This window comes from Camelus dromedarius, chromosome 14 (genome assembly GCF_036321535.1).
Source record: "Camelus dromedarius isolate mCamDro1 chromosome 14, mCamDro1.pat, whole genome shotgun sequence".
Taxonomy (NCBI): Eukaryota; Metazoa; Chordata; class Mammalia; order Artiodactyla; family Camelidae; genus Camelus; species Camelus dromedarius.
In genome coordinates this window covers 43,139,870-43,165,948 of record NC_087449.1, presented here as the reverse complement: position 1 = coordinate 43,165,948, position 26,079 = coordinate 43,139,870, and the positions used below count along the sequence as shown (strand labels likewise).

The 26,079-nt window shown below is 42.6% G+C and overlaps 1 protein-coding gene across 20 annotated transcripts in view; it reads left to right on the top strand.

Moving 5' to 3' along the window:
• The window catches only part of MACF1 (microtubule actin crosslinking factor 1), a 313,971-nt gene that overhangs the window by 120,635 nt on the left and 167,257 nt on the right, over positions 1 to 26,079 (top strand). For 11 of the 20 annotated variants that reach the window (XM_064493716.1, XM_064493728.1, XM_064493720.1 and 8 more), the window contains 3 exons: positions 3,374 to 3,463; positions 7,508 to 7,585; positions 11,515 to 11,607. In XM_064493716.1, coding sequence (XP_064349786.1) covers positions 3,374 to 3,463; positions 7,508 to 7,585; positions 11,515 to 11,607 — 261 coding nt within the window. Of the gene's footprint in view, positions 1 to 3,373; positions 3,464 to 7,507; positions 7,586 to 11,514; positions 11,608 to 21,089; positions 22,244 to 26,079 lie in introns of those variants that run through there. The other 9 variants (XM_064493712.1, XM_064493715.1, XM_064493714.1 and 6 more) reach the window with 3 other exon arrangements.

The following is a 26,079-nucleotide window of genomic DNA, read 5'->3' as shown; positions in this document are numbered from 1 at the left end:
CAGGCAAGGACCTGGATAGTTGAAGTTTTTCACTCATCTTATTTGTGGACAGAGTAGCACGACTGTTTGAAAGAAATATACATATGGATGATTCCTAAGCACTCTTGGCTTTACTTGGCTGCCTCTAATACTCTGGTGCTTAGTCCATTGGACTTTTTCTCAAGAGATTTGTGGAAAACTTGAAATATGTGCAGAAGAGGTAAAGACGTTAGAATGGGGCAGACTTGGGTTTGATTGGCCTGGCCATTTACTAGCTGTAGGATCTTGGGATGTTCATTGAGCCCTCCGGATTCCATCTCTGCGTCTGAAAACTTTCTGACATAAAAGCACTGGTGAATGTTAGCTAGTTCTTTATCCTTCTCTAGGCAGAGCTGTTCAGAAACTGACTACTGTTCTTTGTTGAAAATTCTCTGAGAAAAAAATCTCACTACACCCTCCTCCCCTGCTACTTCTGTCTGTAGCTCTCTACTGGTTTTCACAGTTAATTGGTTATTATAATCACACAAAGACTGAGAAACTTAGTAAACTGGTTCTCATCTACATTTCTTCTAAGGTGGCTGAATTTTGCTATTCACAGGTGTAAAGCATAACGGGAACTTTCAGAAGGAGATATTGGGGCCTTGTTATGAAACTAACTTTACATTTCAAAGTGCCTCCTTCTTCTCTTCAGCACTCTGTAGTGTTTAGTATTCTGTTGCCAACATGATCTCACTTGGTCCACAACCCAACTATAATTCATTTGAATAATTGTTTGATGACCATTCCCAAATTTTATACCCTCTGTTCAGGTCTTACCTGTCAAAAATAAATCCCTCATTATTGTCTCTTTTCTTCTTAACCCTTAATATCAAGTATTTAATAATTTCTGACTTTTAATTAGCCTGTCATTCATTTATAATCTGATTTCCATTCCACCACTCTCTAGAAAATTATTCTCATAAAAAGCACTCTCATTTGTAGGAAAATTCAAAACCCTTTCTTAGTCTTCATCCCCCTTGTCCTGTGGTGTTTGATACTGGTGTCATCTCTTCCTTATTATACTTTCTCAGTTTGTTGACTACCTCTTTCACTGCCTCCCCTACTCCCCCTTTGTTGATTGCTTTCCCATCTCTTGCCTTCTAATTTTGGCTATTCCCTCAGGCTCAGTCCTTAGCACTCTGCTCTTGGTTCTTGCCCCAGCCCAGAAAGCCCAATATTTCCCATGTCTTCAGCTAGCACCTCTATGCATATGACTTCTAAAGTTAATTCTCAGCTGACCTAAATTGATTTCTGGTATTTCCAGCTGCTTCAAGAACATTTCCATTTGTAGCCCTTCTGCTGCCATTTTAAATTCAACATATTCAAAATTGAACTTCTCAAATCAATTCCCTTTCTAACCCTTATGACCTGTTAGTGGGGCACTGTGGTTGTCTCAGGCCCCAAGCTTGAACCTTTGGGCCCATTTGAGGGAGGGGTCTTGAAATCTTGGAGCCACTGATGTGCTGGAGCCAGCTTTTGTGGGGTCATGGGAGCCAAATATTAGATTTTCAGGAATTTTGTGAGCTGTTTGCTAAGCAAAACCACTATTAAAAATTATATAAACTTACAATTAAGTAAATTACATTTAAAATGAAAGTAATAAATACTCAAAACTCATCACTTCATTATTATTTTATTGCATTATTATCTTCTGTGCTCTTGAGGTTAATTATGTCTTTTGAATCTCTCTGATGGAAATAGCTATATAATGATGTGTTACTGTACATTTTGTCCCAACATCACTTTTAGTGACATTATATTAATGGCTTGAAATCGGTTTCCATTATTTACACTGTGGAAATCAACAAATGATACAAGTCTAAGCTAAGTGTTTTGTCTTATTCATTGTCTAAAGTTAAGAAAGTGAGGGAGAAAATATTAATATTGGAGATTGAACTAAAAAGTGTGTCATGTCACTGTCAATAGGACAAAAAAATCTAAGAAATATTCTTTAAATATCTGAAAGCTGTTATCCAATTCATCATGAACCATTTTCTCCAGCTGAGTTGTCTACCTGTCACCTTCTTCTTCCTTCAAACACACATGCCTACCTTGCATATTTCCACTTCTATTCCTAGTCTTAATGTGATTTTCCCATCCTCTTCCCAACAAAACGTTTTCTAATCCTTCAAGTCCATTCTCTTCTAGAAAGTTTACTGAGATATTTCCAGTCTTTATGTTTTCTGATTCCCAGTCTGTTTTGAATGCTAGAATATTACAGGTGGGAAGGACTTACATTTCAGGCTTCCCCTCAAATGTAGAAATTCCAGTACCCCAGTCTCTGCTTTTAAAAACTCCAGTGACTGGAAATCCACTACTTCTGAGAGTAACCCTCTCTGTTGTTGTCTCGAATATTACTTACGTTGCAAATGAATCTTCTTCCTTGTAATTTCCACTCATCTTCTGATTCTGTGTCCGAGTGTCACTCAGTGAAGTTGTCACTAGACTTGGGATAAATCTCACTTTAGGCACTTCTCCCTGTGCCACAGCCTCAGCCTCCTCAGTTTCTCCTATGGAGCAGAGGTAATAAGTAAACTACAAAGAGCAGTTGTTTGGATTAAATAAATAAAGTGAGTTTATGGCTGATTATAAAGCACAGTAGTAATGGCAAGGACTAAAGTCAGAAAGACCATACTGAGGCCAGTTTTTCCACTTGTGACCTTGAGCAAGTTACTTAACCTCTTTGTTCCTGGTTTCCTCATGTGTAAAATAGGAGTAAGAATACCTACCTAATAGATGTGCAGGGTAGATGAGAAAACGTCTAAAGCATTTAGCACAGAATTTGACATTAACCACACATTTTTCTAAAGTGACATTTGCTTTTCCATAGTTTCAGTTATAAAATTGGAATTACTTTTCCTTAAAGGAAAATAATCCTCAACTTCACTATTAGAAGTATTTGGTAAGAAAGGAGTTAAACTAGAGATACTCCCCATGGAACACTGAGTAGCGAGCATTTTCATTTCCTTTGTAGCACTCTGGAAGGCTTTTTGACTCTGGCTGGCCTCCTTTGTCCCATCACTGGCTGTTGTATCACATTTTGGGCCATAATAATTCCTGGGATGTTTCAGGATGATTGATTCCCCATCTCCTTGTCTAAATTGTCTGGAATATTATTCAGGGTTGGCTGGAGTGTATAACGGATCTGACTTCAATTTAAAAACCACACATAAACTTCTGTTAAGTGTTACCATTTCATATGTATTGTACTCCAACCTGAAAACTCCTGAATTTTATTATTGTTTCCAGTTTCAAATTCTTTAATTTGTGTTTACCTAGAATCAGAGACTCTTGCATAGGTAATAAGATAATTCAAGATCAAATAAAAATCAATCTGTTTTACGCCCATGCACAGGTCCGCAAGCACATCAATGATCTTTATGAAGATCTGCGAGATGGCCATAACCTGATCTCTCTGCTGGAGGTCCTCTCGGGCATCAAACTGGTGAGCTTCTCTCTTCTCCTAGTGAGTGACCTCACAGGGTGGTCCTGTTCACGATGTACGGGTCCACCTTGTTGCGTGTTCGGGCAGTGGCCGTCGCTGCCTGCTCGCTTACGTGGGAAGAAGTGGAGGAGGTGGTTGATGGACTTTATTTCTAACTCAGACCTAACCGTTTACAAATAATATAATTTCATCTTACTTTAAACTGATGTATCATAAATTCTCATTTCTTGATGTAATCAGAGCACATGCATGCAAATATTTGCATGTTTTCTCCTTACTTGTCCGTTGTCTATCATAGATGCTAGTGTTTCAGGATTAGTCGCTTCACTTTTACAGGTTTTTGAATAAGCTGTATTTTTCTTCCTACGGCTTTAGCCTAGTCTGTAGAGACTCCTATTTTCCCTTCTATTATCAGTTGTTTACTTTTCTGTATACAGCAAAGACCTGAAGTTTATTTTTAAAAGCCCAGGTGTTTAGAGTCATTTTTTTCCCCAAATCACCTCTTTCCCCCTCCTGTGACTCACTCTCTCTCACAGGTTTGAAGAAGTCCTGAAGCTGATGTCTGGGCACAGCCCCAGATGCAGTACATTTGGGCTCCTTGGATGATTAAATATGCCTCCCTCCTCCCCAAATAGGCTTGTGGACACACCCACCTGCCCAAGGGCAACGCCTGTCTGAGCTTCTTGGATAGTTCTATCTTTCTTTCTTTTTTTTTTTTTTTTAGTTGAAGTATAGTTGATTTACAAAGTTGTGTTAGTTCCTGGTGCAGAGCAGAGTGATTTGGTTATACATGTACACACATGTGTATTCTTTTTCGTATTCTTTTCCATTATGACTTATTATAAGATATTGAAGATAGCTCCCTGTGCCACAGTTCTCTTCCTCGCTGGTAACCTCACTGTGGGCTCATTGTTTCATACGTGTGAGCCCCGTGGAAGCAGGTGATCCTGTGCAGCTCCCGCTCTGTCTCGGGCATGGTGGACAGCACGCTTTTTCTCTAGGGAAGGTCAGGGTTGAATACTGGAAACACCTGTGAGGGAAGAGCACCCTGGGGAGGCGCGCAGCTCAGGTGTCCGGGGTAAATTCTTAGTCATCGTTTGCTGTGTTTCAAGAGCAGAATTTGGCACATTGGATTTCACTCTGTAAGTAATAGCTGCTTCTAGGACTGGGGCTTGGCTTCCCCTGGGCCCTTTGTTTTAGTTTCACTTTTTTTGTTTGTTTTCCTTGCAGTAGAATTAATTTTATATATATATATATATTTTTTTTTAATTGAAGTACAGTCAGTTAACAATGTGTCAACTTTTGATAATTAAAATTTTAATGATGGATGCTTTTTTTTAACACAGCCAGTACATATGACTTTTCCTTCTTCTCTGGCCCTCATTTATAAATCTCTTAAGTAATCAGAATTTCATTTTCACTGTGCTGGACTTTTCACTGCTCATAAAATTACATTTTGGGCAATTTGGCTGGTATATTTGATGAACTTTTAGTGATTTTATTTTGAAAAGTGATACTTTTTGGTGGTGTTGCTTATAAAACAGGTTAAAACCACTAAAATCTGATTTCTTTTCCTAACTTTTGAAAACCTACAGATGTTTATGGAGATAGTCATAGAATATCATCTTTTCACCAAAAACCATCCAAATATATCTTTCATGGTTAGTCTCATCATTCTTTCTCCCTTAGCTGATTCACTAAAACAGAGAGGGTGGGTGGCCACGGAGAACTGAAGATGTGTTTCAACATATGAAGTGTTCTTTATAACCATCTGCTCTGGCCTTGATTTGGTTTTGTGTCTTTATGGAGGTGGGAGGGTATTTTCATGTTTATTTTCACCTTCTTTTTTTATTGCTGCATTCATTTCCTTTTCATTTATGTGTTGTGAATTCCTGTTACTCTGTTGTGTCTTTGTCTTGGTTGGTGGCCAAAGGAGCCAGCAGGGCTGAAGACCCTCCGTCTGGTGAGCATGCCCTCCTGGCGCCACACAAACAGCGAGGAACAGGAGGAGGAAGATGATGATGATGTAGTAGGTCCTCCCGGGGACGCCGGCGTCCCAGCCGGCACTGCAGGGCCATCAGAGAGTTGGCGTTCTCTAGGTCTCCAAGTAGCTCAGTTACCAGTTGCCTTCTTCCCTGTCCACCTGGGAATCTGGGTCCCAAAGAAAGTGGTTAAAACTAATTGTGCCTCTTGTCACTGTTAGATGATCCTAGAGTGGAAATTGTTTTGCTTATCTGAGAGTGGCTGGCACAAAAAGAATAATGGTGTTTGGTATTGTCAAGTCCCTTTGTGACCTGGAGACCCATGGCTTTCTGGTGGCCTTGCTGTGCTGTCTGCGTCCAGACTGCAGAATTGTGCAAAGCTTAGTTGACAGCATGACAGTTAATTGCTCATGACTCCACACTCCAGACTAACAGGTACTGTCTCCACCTCTCTGGCCTCTAAGTTCTCACCACACACCATGTCATTTGTTTTCAAAACAGCCTGTTTGCAAACCACTCACTGCATGGAGTTACTCTGCTTTGGTCAATCTCTAGTTGCTGCAGAGGACAGGGACTTAACTTGCATGTTCTTAAGGGTATTTTTGGCAGGGAGTACATAGGAGTAAAGATTAGAGTGTCTCAGAGGGCCATTTTCTGCTTACAGGCCCTAAATTATAGCCTCTGCTCTTTCTCCAGAAACAGGGATTAGGCAGGAGCCCCATTCCCTGTCCTTTTCCAGTCATCTTTTCACCTCACTGGCTCCCTTCCCATCACCTTAGAGTCTTCAGCTTCACAGGCTGTGTCATCTTCTAAGCCATATTCACAATTAGTTTGACTGAAATGACTGAGAAGAGATTCTTGCTAAAAAGATTTTTTCTAAGACTTTGACTTACAAAGTTACCCTGTTGCACAGAGAGGCCTCACCCTCTCAGTAGATTACCCTGGTTTGGGAGTTTTGCTGAGAACCATTGGGGGATCCCCACAGAGATACCTCCTTCCTTATATCTCCACGTGTTGGGTTACTTTTTGCCCATTTCAACCCTGAGCAATGTTTCATCTGTGCAAGTGTCCATAACAGAGCTACCTTGTATTTTATCAGCTGTTAATTAGTACCAGGTTGACATTTATAAATGAATTGGGTATACTCTAATGAGAGTGATGTTTTAGCCCCAATTTTAGTAAAATAAAAACAACACTGGAAAATGAGCAGGAGAAGATATTCCAGAGATAGATAGCCATCCCTGCATGTACTCATTGGGGAAACAGATTTGCACTTTTGGATGGATAGGAGTTGAGCTGCAGACAGGGCACCGGAGGCACTAGGTGGAGGCGGGAGTGTCCCCTGTGGCTTGTATGACATCCAGGGTTGAGTGACTGGCAGGAAATACCTTTCTTTGGAGTACTGTGTTGAGCAGCCCTGCATCATCAAGGTCTTGTTTGCTCTGGGTATTTCATACTGGGGTAAAGGGTAGCTTTCCTACATTAAAGCCCGTCTTCCTGGAAAATGGTTTTCTTCTTGATTTCTGCCTGCCATTTTAGGTTTTTTCACTTGCTTGTTGAGTATCTATAACTCGTCATTCCTTAGTTTAGAAGTGGCTCCCTCTAGCTTCTTTTGCCATGTTTGCGAGAAGGTTGGCTCTATCCATTGCTGTGCAGTTTGGACTTCCACTTCCCGTACAGTAGCAGTGACCTGTGACTCTGGGAGCCATAGAACTAAGTCTTTGTTCCCGTCAGCCCCACACCCAGAATCCCGCTGTGCCATGTGTGGCTGCAGGGGAACCTGCAGAGAAGCTGCAGCACTACTTCAGCATCTGTAGTCTAGCGCGCTGTGTGCTCACGGGGATCCTAGCGGTAAGCCAGGCACCTGGGGCCTCAGCTTTCATGGTGAAAGCACATAAGGGTCCTGTCCTCGAGGAGTGCTTTATGGAATGCTCCCACGCCTGGCTTCAATCATGAGGAATTCTTTGTGGTCTTTTAGTCCTTGAAATAAAAGAGGAAGGGGGTCTGCATGAGAAACTTGATGCAGCTGAAATGAACATCCTTTTTGTTTGTTTGTTTGCAGCCCCGAGAGAAGGGCAGGATGCGTTTTCACAGGCTGCAGAATGTGCAGATTGCCCTGGACTTCCTAAAGCAGCGACAGGTAAGAGTGTCCTGTGTGTTCCCCATCCTGCCTGGGAGTGTTGGCATTGGGTCCCTATTTAGGGGTGTTCTCAATGCCCCAGGTAAGTCCTCAGTAACTCTGACTGACCCAGTTCTGAGTCTTACTTGCTAGTGAGCACTGGTATTGTGGTTGGAGGAATCATTCAGTAGTTCCTACATGGAGCTGGTGGCCTGACTGAAAGGGAGAGGCTTATCAGAGAGGAGCAAGATACCAAAGACTGCAGCTTATGCATCCATCTCAGGTGGAAGTCAAAAGGAAGATGAAAAATAAGCGAGCAAAGAAGGTGGGGAAAAGGTACACTGTCTAGGAAGAGGGGAAACCGGGGTGCCCCTTCATCATGAAAACTGGATGAGGGAGTGGTCAGGATGGTTGAGTGGCACTTCATGGCCGGGGGGAAGGTCTCAGCTGTGAAGCATCGGTGACTTAAGTGAACAGTCTTAACAGAGCAGAAAAGTAGAACATAGTAAAGAAGATTTTCCCTCTATAGATAAGGAAGGAAGACAACAACACATTTTCAGACATGAGGAGAAGCGAGTGAAGGGCAGAAAACTGCAGATGAGAGTGAGGAGGATTGTGAGTCAGAGCATGTTAGCCCCAGAAGATGCCTTGCAGGTCTGCTAGTCCAGTTTTTCATTTCATACAGGAGGAGTCTGAGAAATGACCTGCCCCAGATCACACAAGTTAGAGCAGAGCTGGAACTTTCCCCCAGGTTTCTGACATGTGTTTAATGCCCCTGCCATTCTGCTCTGTACATACTGTCGTCTCTCCCACTGTTTCCTAATCGATGGAGCCAAGTCCAGGGGTTGAGGGTGAGACCCAGAGCACAGCTGGTGTAGCTTCTTTGAAAAAGAAAGGGGAAATGCCTCTTCTGAGATAAAGGGAGAAGGAAGGAAGGAGGGATAAAGATACAGAGGTGGTTTGTGGTGGCGAGGAAGATGGATGGGGAGTCATAGTTCATCTGCTTCAAGAGCTGTATGCAAAAGGTTTGGTGTAGTGACAGTTGCCAGGCAACAACTCTGGGCAAGATGACTTTACATGGTATGCATATTTTTGGAGTTAGTTCATTTTTGTCACTCGTATCAGTAATTTTCACTAACTTGGGAAATTCTCTTTCTGTGTGTTCCCATAGCAGTTTGCTTCTAATATAATACTTAGTACTTTATTGTTATTTCTCTTTTGGCTCTAATGCACTGTAGGCCCCATGAGGACAGGGAACTTGATCTTAACATTTTTATCTTCATCACCTCTCATAACGAATGGTCCATAATCAGCACTTCATAAATGTTTGTTGAAACAAATTGATTAATGAAAAGTGGTAGGAGAATTGGAAGGGGGTACGAGAGAAAGCAGCATTGAAATGCCTGTGTGTAGAGTTAGAGGAAACCAGAGCGGGCCTTAATGAGCAAAGTAAATTGAGAAGAATTGATTAGCTGGAAATCTAAGTAAGGACCAAGAGTGATTGTTTAGTAGGACAGAACAAAAATGCGAGCCGTTAAGAACAGGGAAGGGCAAAAATACCATATGACATCACTTATATGTGGAATCTAAAAAAAAAAAAGACAAACAAACTTATTTACAAAACAGAAACAGATTCACAGACAGAGAAAACAGACTTATGGTTACCAGGAGGGGAAGTGGGTGGGAAGGGATAAATTGGGAGTTAGAGATTTGCAGATATTAGATAAGCAGCAAGTTTATACTGTATAGCACAGGGAATTATTTTCAATATCTTATAGTAACTTATGTTGACAAAGAATGTGAAAACAAATATATGCATGTTCCTATATGACTGAAGTGTTGTGCTGTACACCAGAAATTGACACAACATTGTAAACTGACTATACTTCAATTATATATGTGTAATATATAAAAATATCAATTAAAAAAAGAACATGGAAGGTCAGAGAGAGCTCTAGAACAGTTCTGGGTAATGGTGAGGTCCAAGTGTAGCTGAGCAGGTGTCCAAAGCAGACGGAAGTGTAAGTCATCAGAATTAGGAAGGCAGACGGGGGGGTTGTACAGATGGTGTGATACTTGGTTCATCAAGATGAGCGCTAAAATTGCCAAGAAAGACGATAGAAGATGAGGTAGGAATGGTAGGAGTTACGTGTCAAGTCAACAAGGAATGGGTTGGCAGAAATCAGCAGGTGGCTTGGCCAAGGGAGGTAGACTTCAGAATACAGGGGACAGCAGATGGGTGGGGCTGAAGAACGTGGGCTTGACCGTCCTGCCAGTCTGCCAGCTGAGTTGTTACTGATTAGAAAACCTGCGCTGAGACCAGAAGGCAGCTTCTCCCACTCCTAACCTACAGAAAAGGAGACTGAGATACAGGGGAAGATAAAGGGGAAGATAAAGGGGAAGAACTTGCCCAGGTGTCTTGGTCATTCCAGCTGCTGTAACAAAATATTACAGCCCGAGTGGCTTATAAACAACAGAAGTTTATTTCTCACAGTTCTGGAGGCTGGGGAGTCCAAGATCAAGGCAGATTTGGTATCTGGTGAGGTTCTGGTCCAGAGATGGCTTTTAGCTGTGTCCTCACATGATGGAGAGGTCAAGGGAGCTTTCTGGGTCTCTTTTATAAAGGCACTAATCCCATTCCATTAAGACCTAATCACCCTCAAAATGTCCTATCTCCAAATACCTTCCAATTGGGTGTTAGAATTTAATGTATGAATTTTGGAGGGACTCAAGCATTCAGTCTATAGCTCCAGTCACCATAGTGTAAGGAGGAAGTGAGCCTTCTGTTTGAGGTCACCAGATTTCTTTAGTACATGCAGATTTCAGTTCAGTTGAAGAGATAGAGGGAGGGGAATTTAAGGACAGTTTGCCACAATTGACCAGGAACCCTGTGTGGGGGTATGACTAAGGCTTAGAGAGGTGGAGGTGGAAATAGGCTGGTTTTCTTTGGACACTCTTGGTTTCAGCACTTTGGCCCTCATCCCAGGAAATCCCTCAGTTTCCAGCACAGAGGGATGGTTGATCACCCTAGTGAGCGGAGGGCCTGTGTGTCTGTGCACATTATGTTGTTGGAATGAGATTTTAGGAGTACAGCAGATGCTAAGGGGCAGGTGGGGATGTCTGCAACAAAGGAGGGGAAATAGAGGCAGATGCAGGCCAAAGACTGGTGAGGGACAAGGGGCAGGTCTCTCACTCTCTCTCCTAACCTTGAAAAAAAAGAATGAAAAAAAGTCAGGCCTGTGATGACTTAATTAAAAAGCAACTCTCAATACCATGTGCTTGCAAGGTTGCTTAGCTGGTGGGATTGCAAAATGGTACAATCATGCTGGAAAATAGTTTGGCAGTTTCTTGTAAAGCTAAACACATACCATATCACCCAGCAATCCCACTCCTAGGAATTTACCCTAGAGGAATGAAAACATATGCTCACACAAAAAAACTGTACATGAATATAGGAGCTTTATTCATAATTCCCGCAAACTGGAAACAACCCAAGTGTCATTCAAGAGATGAGTGGATAACCACAGCATAGTGTTGGTACAGTGGAATACTCCTCCGCAGTGAAAAGGAGCGAACTATTGCTGCATGCAGCAGCTTGGATGGGGATCTTATGGACATTATGCTGAGTGTGAGAAAAATTCAGCATCAAAAGATTACATGTTGTGTGATTCCATTTATATGACATTCTGGAAAACGCAGAACTGGGAACAGATCAGAGGTTTAGGGATGGGGTCAGGGTTTGACTACAAAGAGCTGCACGACGCCACCTTTTGGTGGTGATGTAGCTGTTCTTTTACCCTGATTGTGGTGGTAGTTACACAAATCTGTGTGACTGAGAACTGTACACCAAAAAGCCCAATTCAACTGCCTGTAAGTAATGAAAGTCTAAAAAAATGAAATCAAAACAAAGAGTGACAGAGCTCTGAGACCAGCTTTTGTTTCTTTTTCAGGTGAAACTAGTGAATATTCGCAATGATGACATCACAGATGGCAACCCTAAACTGACCCTGGGCCTGATCTGGACCATTATTTTGCACTTCCAGGTAGGGTCTGTGAAGTGTGGGGTCCCTGCTGCTTGGTTCAGACATGGCCTAGAAAGAGCTAGAGGTTGCCCTGCCTTCCATGGGCACACTGAGCCTTCCTTCTCCGTATTTGGCAGTGACTAAGGGTGAGAGTGGGAACTGGAAAGGAAGATTAGGATTGGCCTGGGGACAGAACTGTTGCAGTGTGAACCCAGAACTCCCTAACCATTTGCATGATGAAATGGGGTTTTTCACCTGTTTGTGCTGTGGCCCTGTCAGTGGCAGTCTGGTTGTTAGAAGTCTGCTCAGCTGAGTCAAAACTGGCTCTTAAGGGACTCAGTATCGGTGTGGGGAGAGATGTTGGTTTTGATGCTCTAGAAGGGTGGAGTGAGGGCATATAATCCTGCTTTGGTGTACACTTTTCTGTCATCTCTAATGCTCTTAAAACAAGCCTGGTTAATTGTAGCACCGTCTCAGTCAATTTGGGCTGTATAATGAAATACCGCAGGCTGGGCGGCTCAAGCAACAAGCATTCATTTCACACAGTTCTGGAGGCTGGGAGTCTGAGGTCAGGGTGCCAGCCACAGTTGGCTCCTTGGTGAGGGTCCTCTTCCTGGTGATGTCCTCACATGACCTTCCCTTGGGGCGTGCAGGCTGAGAAAGAGAGCTCCTGTCTCTTCATCTTTTTATAAGGCCATTAATCCCACCATCGGGGCTCCACTCTCATGACCTCACTTAAACCTAATTACCTCCCAAAGGCCCCACCTCCAGATACCATCATACAGGGGTTAGGGCTTTGACGTGCATTTCAAGGGGGCACAAACATTCAGTCTAGAGCAAGCACCTGAGTAGCTTTGTTTGTATCTGTGCTTGTAAAGACAGCCTTGTAGCATCCATCACACCCAAGAGCAGTGGCATCTTGGTAGTGTTCACATGGTCATGCAGCCTTCCTGTTGCTCCCTCTGAGAAGGCAAATCCTTCTCAAATCTGGATTGCGTTGGAAAATCACAGCCCTATTTTTATAAAAAGACTATCTTGAATCACTTTAGCTCAACTAAACAAAACTGTTTTTCAAGACAGCTTTCCTATACCCAACTGCTGTACACAGGCTGAGAGATAAGAGGGAGCGTTTCTTGAGCAGGTGGGGAAAGAAAGCTAATAAAACTATCTCAAGGTACTGACTCCCATGTTTAAGGCTACTGTGATGTCCTTGTTGGGGAGTTACCGCCACCTGCTGGGTGAAAGCAGAACAGCATGTGTCCTAGAATTCCCGAGAATCTGAGAAATTCCGAGAGCTTATTTCTGGGGTCTCTGGTTTGGAGCTAGGGCTGGCAATCTTCAGCATAAGTAGGCTTAGGAAAGTGTGGAGGTAACGTGTATTTCTGTGGAAACACAAGGTGTCCTTGCGCTTGCTTCAGATGTAGGGATAACCAGGAACGTGAACTTGACAAGTGTGCCTTGGCAAATGGGAGCAAGAACTTTGCTGAGCTTTCATAGCATTGCACTTTCGGCACTTCTATGAACAGAGGTATTTTTTTAGAGAAACTTTTTTGGTTGTTTGTATTTTCACCACATACCTGCCCTCCCTGTGAGAAACCAGTGTTATCCTCATAGGTGTGAGGTAAGAGTAACCTGTTTACTGTGTCTGTTTCCCCTGACTGTGACTAAATCTCTCCACAAAGGGAAATTCGGGTGCCAAGGAATGAAAACTGAACTGGCTAATTACAATTTTCCGAGGACAGAGGAGATGGGGATAATGTTCCTTAACTGAACACTCCATTGGGAAAGTGTTCTCTCTGTCTTTAAAAATTTATTATGAAAAATTTCAAATATTTATAAAAGCAGAGAAAATAGTATAGAACTACCACGTACCCATCACCCAGCTCAACTTACTAATTCATGGTCGGTGTTATTTTGTCTATAGCCTGATCCACATTTCAGCTCCCCCAGTAGGCTATTTTGAAAGGAATCTCAGACATCATATAATTTCATCTATAAATATTTCAGTGTGTATCTCTGAAAGATAAAGACTCTTCACTTAAGCAAACCACAACATCATAACACCTTAAAAATCAGTAATTTCTTAAAATCAAATATCTGAGCAGTGTTCAGATTTCCCCAATTATCTCGTTTTTTAAAATGGCCCGTTTGAATCAGAATCCAAAGTCTGCAGATTGCATTAAATTTCCCTCCTCTCACTTTCTCCCTTTGCAATTTGTTGAAGAAATCAGGTCTTTTGTCCTATAAGGTTTATGCAGAGGTGCTGGTGGCACCTCTGGGATGTCTTCATCCTCCATCCCTCTCTTGTATTGCCTGTAAAGTGGTACTTTAGATCTAGACCTGAGCCTGCATCACATTCAGGTTCCCTTTTTGGGGGGGAGACAAGGATGGTGGTGTGGAGTTGCATACTTTCATTGCTGCACATCAGAGGGCACATACTGTCTGTTGTCTGTCTTTTCATGACGTTAAGCCTGATCCATCCCTCCCTCATTCACCGTTAGCTCTTCACCTAAAAGTTAAGCAGCTGCTGATTATTGCTAGTTCCATTACAACATCAGAAGTTACAAAATGGTGATACTCACAATTCTATAATTCATTCTTCATTATTTAACTGGAAGACGTCTGTAAAGAACTTTACCTCAGCAGTTACCCTGAGAGATAGCTCCTATAGGAAAGAAAAGATAAAAAGATAAATGCTCCTGTCTTTCCTTCTGTTTTACCAGTTTTCAGAATAGTTGATTCTCTAAAATTTCCAAAGATGACCAATGAAAGTTTCTTTGTTATTTTTTTCCCCGTTAGTATCACTATGACTCAAGGATTTTTAACAGATTACATGTATTCCAATCAAATACAGTTGTCATTCTTCCTAATACTCAGCTCCATCTTCAGCCAGTGAGTTTTTTCCAGTTGGCTCTGAGTCCTTTGTCATGACCCCCATAGTCTTTGATAATGTCAAAGACTTTATTGCTTGTGTTCCAGCCAGTTTTTTTGTATATTTTCTGTTTCGGGCCTGACATTGTTTCTCGAAGGAACTGAAATTCTTTATTGACTACAGCCTGGCTGGTCATTGTTTCTAGGCATTTTCTGTGGACAGGTCTAGCCAATACTTGTATTTTTCTCTTTTTAAAAAAATCAAGAATTTATGATGATGTTTCTAATTCAAATTTAGAATTACAGAGTTTTATTCAACATCTGTGACTTTATATTTGTATTCTTTTTTCCTTATGCTGAAAATCTTGATCCTAACAAAGTAACATATTATTTATTCCCTTTTCCATACACACAAGGGTGCACATATATATAAAATCATATATATGTATAGTATACATATAAACTCATACATAATATGTAATATATTTGAATCAAAACAATAGCAGTGTTATTATTAACAACATGATTACTGAAAAGTTTGTGATTTTTTTATCTGTTGTTCTTTTTGTCAGTGTATATCTCCTAAGGACATATGAATAATTTTATTTTAAAGTCATTTGAAATAACTTCCGTGTTATTAAGCCAGGTTCATTTGTTTTTATATTCCTTCAGTTTTTAGGGATTGCTTTTTTCCCTTTCCGTTTTATTTTACATTATATAGGCCATTTACATTGTTCCAAAGGGAAATTTAAAGAAGTGAATACAGGGTATGTTCAGCAAAGTCTAGCTTTCATTTCTGCCCTCTCCATCCTGTTTCTTCCTTTTCCATATAGTTAGCTGTTTTAAAACCTATTTTGGTTATCATTCTGTTGTTTATTTTTTTATTTTATTGAGATATAATTTATATACCATAAAACTGGCCAATTTTCATTGTATAATTCAATGATTTTTATGAGTTGTACAGCCATCACCATAATCCAATTTTAGAACATTTTCATCATCCCAGTAAGATCCTTCTTGGTCATTTATAGTTACTTTCCATTCCCATCCCCAGCCGCAGGCAACCGCTAATCTGTTTTCTATTTCTATAGATTTGCCTATTCCGGACATTTCATTTAAATGGAATCGTATAATATGTGTTCTTTGGGGTCTGGCTTCTCTCACTCAGCACAGTGTTCCTGAGGCTCCTCCATGATGTAGCCGTGTCAGTACTTCATTCCTTTCTTGTTGAGGCGTGTTCTGTTGTGTGGATGTACCATGTATTTTGTTTATCTACTCAGCAGTAACGGGCATTTGGGTTGTTTATATTTTTTGGCTAATGTAAATAATATTGATATGAATATTTGTGTGGATGTATGTTTTCAGTTCTCTTGGGTATGTACCTGGGAGTGGAACTGCTGGATTATAGGGTAGGTTTATGTATAACTTTTTAAGAAACTGCCAAACTGTCTTCCAAAATGGCCAAACCATTTTATATTCCCACTAGTGCAATGTGTGAGGCTTCCTGTTTCTCCATATCCTTGTTATCCTCTTGTCTTTCAGATTATAGCCATCACAGTGGGTGGGAAATGGTATCTCCTTGTGGTTTTAGTTTGCAGGAGAATGTATTCATTTACTGAGCAAAGTCTTAGGTAGAGTCTGTGGGAGATACAGAATTGAACTAGATACAGACTCAATCTAGTTCGACTGTGTAGTTTGGGGGAGTGAGAAGAGACATATAATAGAATAACTTGATAGAGGTTTAAAGAATCAGGGAGACATGGGAAATGGAGATGGAACACAGTCTGTGCTGAGTAATAAGCAGCAATTATTGGTAGCCACCTGTTACCATTATTAATGAACCTTATAACTTCAAGTGCTTTTGACCTAGCCTACTGTTCTCTGTCCTGTAAACCAGTTTTACTGAAAGATATAGACAGGTTTGGCCTAGTCTGTCGTTGTCTTTTTTTTAAAATTTTTTCCCTTGGCCGAATCTGTCTTCTGATGCATATTGGCTACCTGCTTTTCTCTGTTTGCTATTTCAGCATAGCTGAATGACTGTTTTGTCTTCTTGTAGAGGGACGTTCCCCTGCCAGAATGTTTTCCCAGATGCAGCTGGCTGCTAATTACTTTCTCTTTGCTGTTTTTGAAGGCTTGGTGTTTGCCTATTAATTAGCTAAGTGGGAGTGTGGGGAGAGGTTCCCTACTTACAGGGCTTTTAGTTGGCTGATACAGGACTATGTGGAACCTCCATCCTCCGTGGCTTGCTTTAGATAGGGTGTGATGTGTCTCTTGCTACTTATCTATCATTGCGGTTTTCTGGTCTTTTATAATTGAGCTAACTGTTCTGTATTAGCTGGTCTCGTCAAGAAACATACATGCTATATTAAGCCAAATAGAAATGCAGAGAAGAACTATCAAATGTTAGGGGATCAGTAAAATAGTCATTATAGCCAATCTCTGTTATTGGTGCTAATGAAATAGAGTAATGATATAGATATAGGTATAAATATAGGTGGTGGTTGGCATCTTGAGGGATTATTTTGTCAAAGTAGAGGCTGGTTCCAGATTAAAAATTTGCTACTACTGATGAGACTGATAACTTTATTAAAGAGATGGCTTCCAGTGCATTTTAACACATAAAGGGGAGCTAAATGGTGTTCTTTTTATTTTGAGTTTTTAGTTACGAAAGTTTCAATTACCCAGAGAAGTACAGAAAAGTATATAACACATCTTCATGTGTGTCATCACCTTCAAAATCAAACAGATGTTAATATTTTATATTTGCTTCAAGTTTTTTTTCTTTCTCTTTAAAAAAATGAAACATTTCAGATACAGCCAACTCCTTTTTCCCTCTTCCCCCACCCCTCTCCCCACCAGGTAAATACTGCCCTGAAATTAGTGTGTATCATATGCTTTTGTACATCATTGACAGATGAAGTATTCATTAACAACCTGTGATGTTGTTTGTATGTTTTTATGTCAGATACAAATTGTATTTTTTATATACCCTGTTTTTTTAACTATATTTTTGAGGTTTATCCATGTTGATAAAGGAGGACCTGATTTACTTATCTTCACTATAGACTATAATGTGAGTTAGCCCCACACAGCTAAGCAGAAACCAGCTATTATTACTTGCAGCATAATATTTAATTGTATGAAGAAGGCATTTATTGCTGCAGTGAGCACCTGTCCTTATGCATGTAGAAAGATGGGTGTTTTGGATAGATATCTGGACTGGAATGGCTCGGCTATATGCTTTCTTTTTCTTTTCTCTGTACACTTTTCTTTTGGCAAGTCACTTTCAGAAGCACAGCATAACTTAGAGTGTTGTGTTGCGTGACACCTGCTGACCTGCTGCTGTCTGACGTGTTTGTTTTCCGGGTCCCTGCGCTAGGATGCAAGCTTAATAACAGCAGGAATTCTGTCTCTTGTTTTCTTCTTTGCCTGGCATAGAATAGGCACTCGATAAATATTTGTTAAATGAGTGGATATTGTGTGAAGTTAATCATCATCTTTAAGCTGTGGGGTAAGTAGACCAGATAAATGGACTGATGTCTATTTTCCTGTGCCCATTGTTCAGGTGGGCAAACTGAAACACAGAGACCAACTGACATTTTTAGGTTATACGTCCAGATACTAATAGTAGGATTTCTTATCTCTGGTGTTGTCCAAGCCTGTTTTAAGGTACATATTAGGATTTATAGTTTTTCTAAAAGATAAGTTCTTAAAAATCAGAATCTGACAAAATTAGCTTTCCAACTCTCAAATGCTTATTAAATACTAGTATATGTATAGCACTTTGAAATTTAAAAAGGCTAGGAAGTCAGGTCAAGAATGGCCTTAGCCGAGTAGACCTGAGGTTTGCATTTTTGTGTCCCTTATGACCCTTGGTACTTGGCAAGTAGATGAGGCATCATTCATGTTTGTGAAATTAATGAATGAGCTCTTTCGCTCTGGAGTCTTTCATTCCTGCCTTCTCTGTGAGAGACCTATGGGTAGTAAACAGTTAACTAGAAAAAGCCAAAGGAAAAGGCATGAAGAATAGGTGGCCCTGGAAGCAGCCAGCCATGTGTTAAGAGCTCAGGCCAGATGGGAAGACAGTCCAGGGGAAAGTCCTGGTGATCAGAGTTAACTTACTCAGTAAAATAATAGAAGCAGAGCCCCGATGGAGAAAAACAAGCCCCTAAACTTTGGACCTTGGAGCAGAGCTACTTTCCTTAGAGCCAAGTCAAGAAAGAGTATACTAGGACCCTGTGGTGGTGGTGGAGTGTCTCATACTTCTTAGCTCTGGTAATAAATCAGGAGAAAAGGGATTTGCTATAGACCAGGCACAGAGCCAAGCGCTTTATAGACTGTCCCATGAACCCTCTCTACAACGGCGTTAAGTAGGTGGTCATGTCCACATTTTACAGGTAAGGAGACTGAATCACTTGGCAAGTTAGCTACTTAGCTACTAAGTTAACAGAACTGGGAATCAGAACCTAGAGCTACTTACCTGAACTCTCTGCTCCTTTCCTAGACCACTTTTCCTCTGGAGCAGAGGGAAATGAAAGCTTGATTTGCCCAACATATGCAGAAGTTTAAGAAAGAAAAGGCTCCTAGAAGTAAACCCGCTCGGCTCTGCCAGGCCTCTCGGTCAGAGAAGCCTGCAGCGGCAGCTGTCATATCCAGACGCAGTCTCTCTTGCCCCCCGAGTTGATCATTTCCAGGAATTTGGTTTGTATGTATTCCATGGACAGAATTCAAGCTTGGACCTTGGAGTGCGCATCTGAAAATTTCCATAGTTCCAATGCTCTTTGTTGGCGGAGTGAAGGCCTGGTGCCTGCGTGGAGAAGTATATTGTAATGTCAGATTTTTTGCTTAGTAAGTGATTTCCCAGAGTCTGACTGAGTTTCTCTCCCGTGCTAACCTCCTTGTCTCATTCCTTGCTGTGGATGGCCATGAGATGGTGCTGCAGCTTCGTGGTCAGCCTTGGGAAGGGCTGGGGAGTAGGAACACCTACTGCAGTTCTGAGGCGGACAGGGCATCAGTAGGTCCCAGAAGCGCTGCGTAGGAGCTGCTGCTTTAGGGCTTCTTACTGCTTTCCTTGTGTGGCGGGCATTTTTCAGGCCTCCAGGAAAGGTGGGTAGGCTTACGTAGAGCCAGCCAGGCTATTTCTCTCCGCGGTGGGGTCTGGATCCTTTTGGTACAGAATAAATAGCTGCAGGCGGAAAGAAGCATGGCTGACCTCTGTCCCTGCACTCCATTCAGGCCCTTTGGGTTGTGCTGCTATGTCATCTGTCAGGCTCTATACCAAAAAACTGGGGTGGGCGAATCCCACCGGCACAGCAGGGTGGTTTTTGAATCCAACTTTTTAGACTCTAGACTTTAATTCAGACTTCCTGCCCTGCTGCAATTTGAATAAAAACCATCTGGGCCTCGTTTTAGCGACTTCCTCTCTTACTCCCAAATAGTAAGAGTTATCTTTTTGTTTGAGCCCTTAGTCCATGTGAGTCTAGTTGCCAATTAAAAACAGTAGGCTACCTTCCTGTTTTACTTAACTGAGTACAGGCTTCCGTCCCTGCTGCATTTAGAAGGCAGTGTAACAAGGCGTTGAAATTAAAAGTCTTAAACAGGAGTCCGTGTTCTGGCTTTGCCACTTACAAGCTGTGTAGCCTTGAGCAAATGAGTCAACTTTCTTAAACCTCAGTTTCTTTACCTGTAAAATGTGAAATAATAGTTTTGACCTCATTTGGTTACTGTAGGAATTAAATGAGATAATCCATAGTTTAGCACAGGGTGTGGCACATAACAAGCACTAAAAAAGTGTTAGCCAGTGGCAGCGGTAATTACTCTTAAACATTCCTGTCAACTGTTGTTCAGCAGGGACACTGCTCCTCTGTGGTATTTGAAAGTGGCATCCTTTTTACTGAGTGTCTGTATACTGTATTCAAAACCGATTTCCAGGTTTTTCCTCTGTGTTTCATTGGCCAGCAGAGTTAACAGAAATCAATCTCTCTCTCTCTCTCAGGGGAATCAGTGCTACAGCAGGCTAGATCTTTAAAGCTTGTGTTTCTCTTTGTAACTATGAGACTTAGGCTCTGGTCTCTCATCAGGTTATAATTTTATTGTTTCTGACCTGAAAAAAATTGAGAATATGTTGGTCTTGCTTGATATTTTGGACATCTTGGTGCAGCACTTGGCATCTATTTCCTTTCACAGTTTGAGGGCCGTGATTGCAGCGTCCCCGGCCCTGGTTCGTGGCCCTTCCCTTCCTGGTTGGTACTAGCGTCTGGTTTGCTTTTCCCCTCTTTCTCCTCCTCCTTCCCTCACGTTACCTTCTCCCATGGCATCTCTTCTTCCCCCCTCCCTTTTCCATTTACTCTTACATTCCCTCCCGCCCTCCTCCCCTCCCTAATTCCTCCCCTCCCCTGGTTTCTAGCTCCTTTTTGCTTTCTGTTTGTATTTCTGAGGGCAGTGCTCCAATTACCTCATATTTGGAGAGAGGAAGCGGCAGCCAATCCGGTTTCTGTCTGCTTTTAGGTCAAGTGATTTCTGAACTGCAGTGAGATGCTTTGAATTTGTCTTGTTGCAGCTCTGAGCCTGTAAGATGGCTGTCTGAATCGGCAGCGGCTGGAAGAGACAGAGGCGGGGAGGGAGGGAGAAAGAATTGGAGGGATCGCCGGCATAGTGCATGTTTTTAAATGTGCATCTAATCCGATGAAGCCTAGGTGGGGATTTCTGTGGGATCCCAGGACGGGCTTAGCTGCGTTTTTGCTGAGATTAGGAGAGGAAAGCAATGGGAAATTCACTGGGGTGCGTTAAGGAGCCGAAAGATTCAAAAGCTATTCCTGAGAAGGCTCCCATATCTCCTAAGAAAAGGGTTCGGTTCAAAAGGAAGTGGAGGGGGAAGAAAACCCCTACTCCAGAGGTACCTCGTGAGGAAGAACGCTCGCAAGGAACTGGAGTCATCGAACAGACGGAAACCCTAACGAAGTTAACAGTGAGTCTCCAGGAGAAGGAAGGAGTGGGAGGGGTAGAGCCACCCCCACCAGACATTTTACTGCCTGGGGACTCAGCCCCCAGCTCAGGGGTGGGAGATCAGGGGATGATCGTGCAGGTGAAGGAGAGATTCCAAGGAGAGATCCAGACCGCTCACCTTTTGTTAGAGAATGAGTCATCAGTTGCCGGAGGGGTCTGGGATTCCCTGGAAGAGGGGATGACTGTCATCGCTCACCTGCTTGATAACCCTGCAGAAAGGAACTGCGAGAAGTCGGTGAGCCAGTTGGTGGAATTTCCGAGGACAGCATCCTGCAGCAGCAGGGCTGTGCTGCTGCCTTTGCAAAGAGGGTCTGCAGTGGAGAAAGGGGATGCTCAGCTTGGATTTGGAAGCAGCACTTTCCCCAGGACAGACTACCCCACTGACACAGGAAGTCAAGACCAACTTTCTGAGGGCCGGAGTGTGGGGGGAGGAACCAAGGGTACTTTAAGCTCCCCTCAGGCCGGTTCCTGGATTACGGAACATCCAGTCCCTTCATCACTACTAGACCAGTCAAGAGGCCAAAACTGCACAGAACCTGCCCGTGTGGGTCGAGTACCCCTCCAGGTTCCCAGACTGCCTGCTTCTCAGAGTGATTTGTCCATCAGTGGCATGACTGTGAGCATTTTACCCTCCTCCTCCGGCTATGGCAGTGATGGGCTGCCCTTACATGGGATCCAGCCTAAAGATACAGAGCCTGAAAAGAGCTCCACGTCCTTCTCAGAAGAGGACGGCACCCTTTCTTTGGAGGCAAGCCACACCCCATCCTGGGGTCTGGAGGAGGTAGGTGGGCATGTTCAGAGGATAAACAAACAGCAGTTTGCATTCCTGGCCTAAAACTTCTGAAAGTGGAGTGCAGGGAACAGTGAGGACCCTGTGCTGCTTCTCACTTTACCTGTGTGTCAGGTCGGGAGTTAGTGACTGCTGCGCTCCGCCAGCAGAATCTGTTTCAGGTCTGCCTCCGGATGCTTGAAATCTGTTTGAAATCGTCTTCTTGTCTCTGGGGAATCGCTGACTCTAGGTAACCATGCCGCATAATTGCTCGGCTTATCTGGTGGGGTTATCTCTCAAGGTGCAGTGCTAGGTAATACTCAACTCTCAGCGGGTCTGTTTATCAGCTTCCCTGCTATAAAAAGTTGTGGTGTGGTACAGAGGTGATGGGAGGCCTAGCTGAATCTCTGAAATGAGACGGAGGGGTGTGGCGTGTTGAAGGGGTGAGAGGGGTGAGGCGCTCTGTGTGATGCTCTTCCCCCCAGAGAGTGATGTTCTTACTAGAGCTGATGCAGTCCCTCTCCCGCCGGACACTGCTCACAGCAACACCCATCAGTATTTATATAGGTGGAGAGGCTAGTCCTCCTTTGATTCCTAACTCTGGCATTAGAAGAGGGGGCATGGATTTATCCGGAGATTAGTCCAGAGCAGCAGGTTAGGGTAGCATGAAGGTTCAAGGCTAGAAAAAGTTTGCTTCCTGCTTGGACTTGTTTGTGGCTTTAACATGTTTTTGTTTGTGAGATATGTATTCAAAAATAAATGGAGGTAGTGGTGGTAGTGGTAGGTGGTGGGTGCTGTGAATGTTTTTAGGGGTCAAGAAGCAAGTGAGAACAAAGGAGATCTGGACACTGAGATGGGAGGGGACTCAGCAAGACCCTGGGTGATCCAGGGCCTAGTCTGGCACCTTCAGGTGTGATTGTGTAGGTGACTGAAGTTACAGTTCATCAATGACTGAAGAACTTTTGTTAGCATATCAATCTCTGCAGCAGAAGAAATAAAAGCTTCAGGGTCCCAGAGCAGCGAAGAGGTAGACAACAAAGCAGGGCACCTCCCTTGCCAGGCTGTGGGCAGTTGCCCAGATGTCTGCAGAGCAGACAGTGTGGCCTACCTGCTGGTACCCTGCTTACCCCCAACAGCATGAGGCTGAGGAGAGATGCTGATCTGCACTTAGAATGTCCTTTTGGGAGATGAATTCCCCCCGTGGACGGGCCCATTTCAGTGCCCTTTGTTATTACAGAGTTTGGAGACTCCCAACAGTTGGAGGAAAAAATGGCCATTGAAAAATATTTATAACGTGGTTGGGTTGGTACAGAATGGGTATAGAGTAGTTGTGGAAGAACCAATTGCTGAACTGATCGCTCTTTTGACATCGCTGACATTAAAGTTGAAGTTGTGGAGGTATCCTGATGATTCAGGGTGCATGCTCATAATTAGGTGTGAGATTTACGGAAAGTTTGGAGTAAAATGTTAAGGGACTCCTAGCGGAAATCAGTTCTGGATGATGGCTCATAGGTGACGGTGGCACTTTTGATACGGGATCTCCACACTGGGGCAGGAAGGTTCTGGAGGAACTCTGTGAGGAGCCTTCAAGAAACAGTTGGCAGGGGAAACCTTTGGACCATGATCTGGGCTGTTCAGTATGTGAATTATACTGGGTGTGACATTTTCTGGGCAGCCAAGCTCTGCATCCCATCCCTCTACCCTTTGAGAGTAGACACAACCAGACTACTCAGTTATATAGTCAAGGCTGAAAAACTAGGTGACCAGGCATCAGCTTAGAAGGCTGACGCATCTCTGAGGCTGTGTGTCCATCAGGTGATGCAGGGACCACAGACGGACCATGCTGTATGACAGATGAGAAGTAACTTCTCAAGATAAGTGTGAAATCCCTTCAGGATGAAAGTCCTTAAGGTCACAGGGGCCTGAAACCCTCATTGGTCTCTGAAGGCGTTGTCTTCAGGGAGCTGCCCTCTCATTGGTGGCCTGTTCACAAGGCCTGGGGACAGTGGTAGCCAGAGAGAGGCAGCATGTTCTGACACTGCAGGCCTCCTGTCAAATGTGAGTTGAGCCTCAAGGCAAGAGCATCTGACTAGAGTGTGAGTCCTGGGAGGACGCCGGGGTCAGGAGAGCAGCTGCTGTTAGCCACACACCAGCTCCTTCCTAAAGAGGAGACAGCAGGCAGTTCTGCCGAATTGATTTTTGGTTTGTTTGGTTTTTGGTGCTTGTTTTGTTTTAATATGTCAGGGTAACAACCCTCCTCAGAAAAGAATCCACGCTCCAGAATGGTGTCTGGCCATTCCGTAACTCAGGCCACATTGCCTCTCCTGTCGATCAGTCCAGGGCACGATGACGCGACTGTACGTGGCTGCACATAAACTTGGCAGTGGGTTTATTTCTTTTCAGAATAGAAATGGGAGCTGATTCTGATTCTCACTGAGTGCAGGATTTAGGTAATAGAAGATGAGTGGTTTGCTTTTCTGGTCGCCTAGTAGAGTTGATTTCTTCTCTTGTCAGGAAATAGTTAACAACGGAAGCAGGATGACAGGGGCCAGGGGACAAAAATGGTTTTCAGAATGATCAGCAGGCTAGGAATTGGAGCTGGATGGTAGTGAGTTAACAGCAATTGTGCTTTGATGTCAGACAAAGGCCTTTTCTGGCCCAGTCCATCTCTCAGGAGGACTCCCTACTCCCAGCTGCCATCAATAGCTACAATACCTGGCTTCCTGGAACAAGGAAAATTGTTGAAAATCCCTTTCTATCTTGGCTCCCAGTGCCAGTCTCCTGCCCACTGTTTGTGGATACTGTTGAGTGAAGAATTTGGCCCTACACCATTGCCCTTGACACAAACCCTTCGAGTCCCTACAATTTTGGGTGAATAGTCAGATAACACTGGGGCTAGAAATGATGAGAAAGAAATCTGTTGGTATATTATTTTCTGGGCTGAGCCTTTTCAGTTAGTATCCCTTTTCCCATTTCTCCTCTTTAATTATAGGGAAAGTTGTTTTACTAATATTGGCTTTGTATTACAAGAAGAAAGCAGAATTAAACAGATGATACTGTTGGAGGAATGTGACAGTTAACACTACAGTTAGAGCTTTATTTAAGAAAGGATTTTTTCTTTTTCAAAAAATTTTACTTAATTAAAAATATTACCAAAGAATCATCATTTTTTCAGGTGTAACAATGATGTTGTAGTTATGTTTTTTTTTTAAGAGTCCCTTTAGGGATACATATGAAGTATTTTTGGAGGAAATGATAGTGCGGAATTTGCTTCATAATAATAGGAGAGGGGTGAGGTGGGTGGGGTGCAGCTGAAAAAAGATGAGCTATGAGTTGATAATGGTTGAAACTGGGTGATGGGTACATAGGCGTTCACTATGCCATTCTGTCCTTTTTTGTGTGTATTTGATATTTCCCATTTCAAATGGAAAGTTGTTTTTCTGTGTTTTATTTTGATTTGCATTTTGCCACTCTTCTCACTATTTTGTTTTGGAAAATTTTTTTTTTTTGTCAGATTACATTATTTATGTTAACATGTATGAGTTTATTATTGTTGTTTTTTTTTAAATGTTATTCTCCTCCCCTTCCCCCCACCTCAGACAACCACCAATCTGTTCTCTGTATCTATGAGCTGCTTTAAGATTCCGTGTGTAAGAAGGATCATACAGTATTTGTCTTTCTCTGTCTGACTTAGTTCACTTAGCGTAATGCCTTTGATGTCCATTCATGTTGTTGCAAATAGCAAGATTTCATTCTTTTTAATAGCTGAATAATATTCCGTTGTGTATATATGCCATAGTTTCTTTATCCATTCATCCATCTGTGGACACTTCAGTTCTTTCCATATC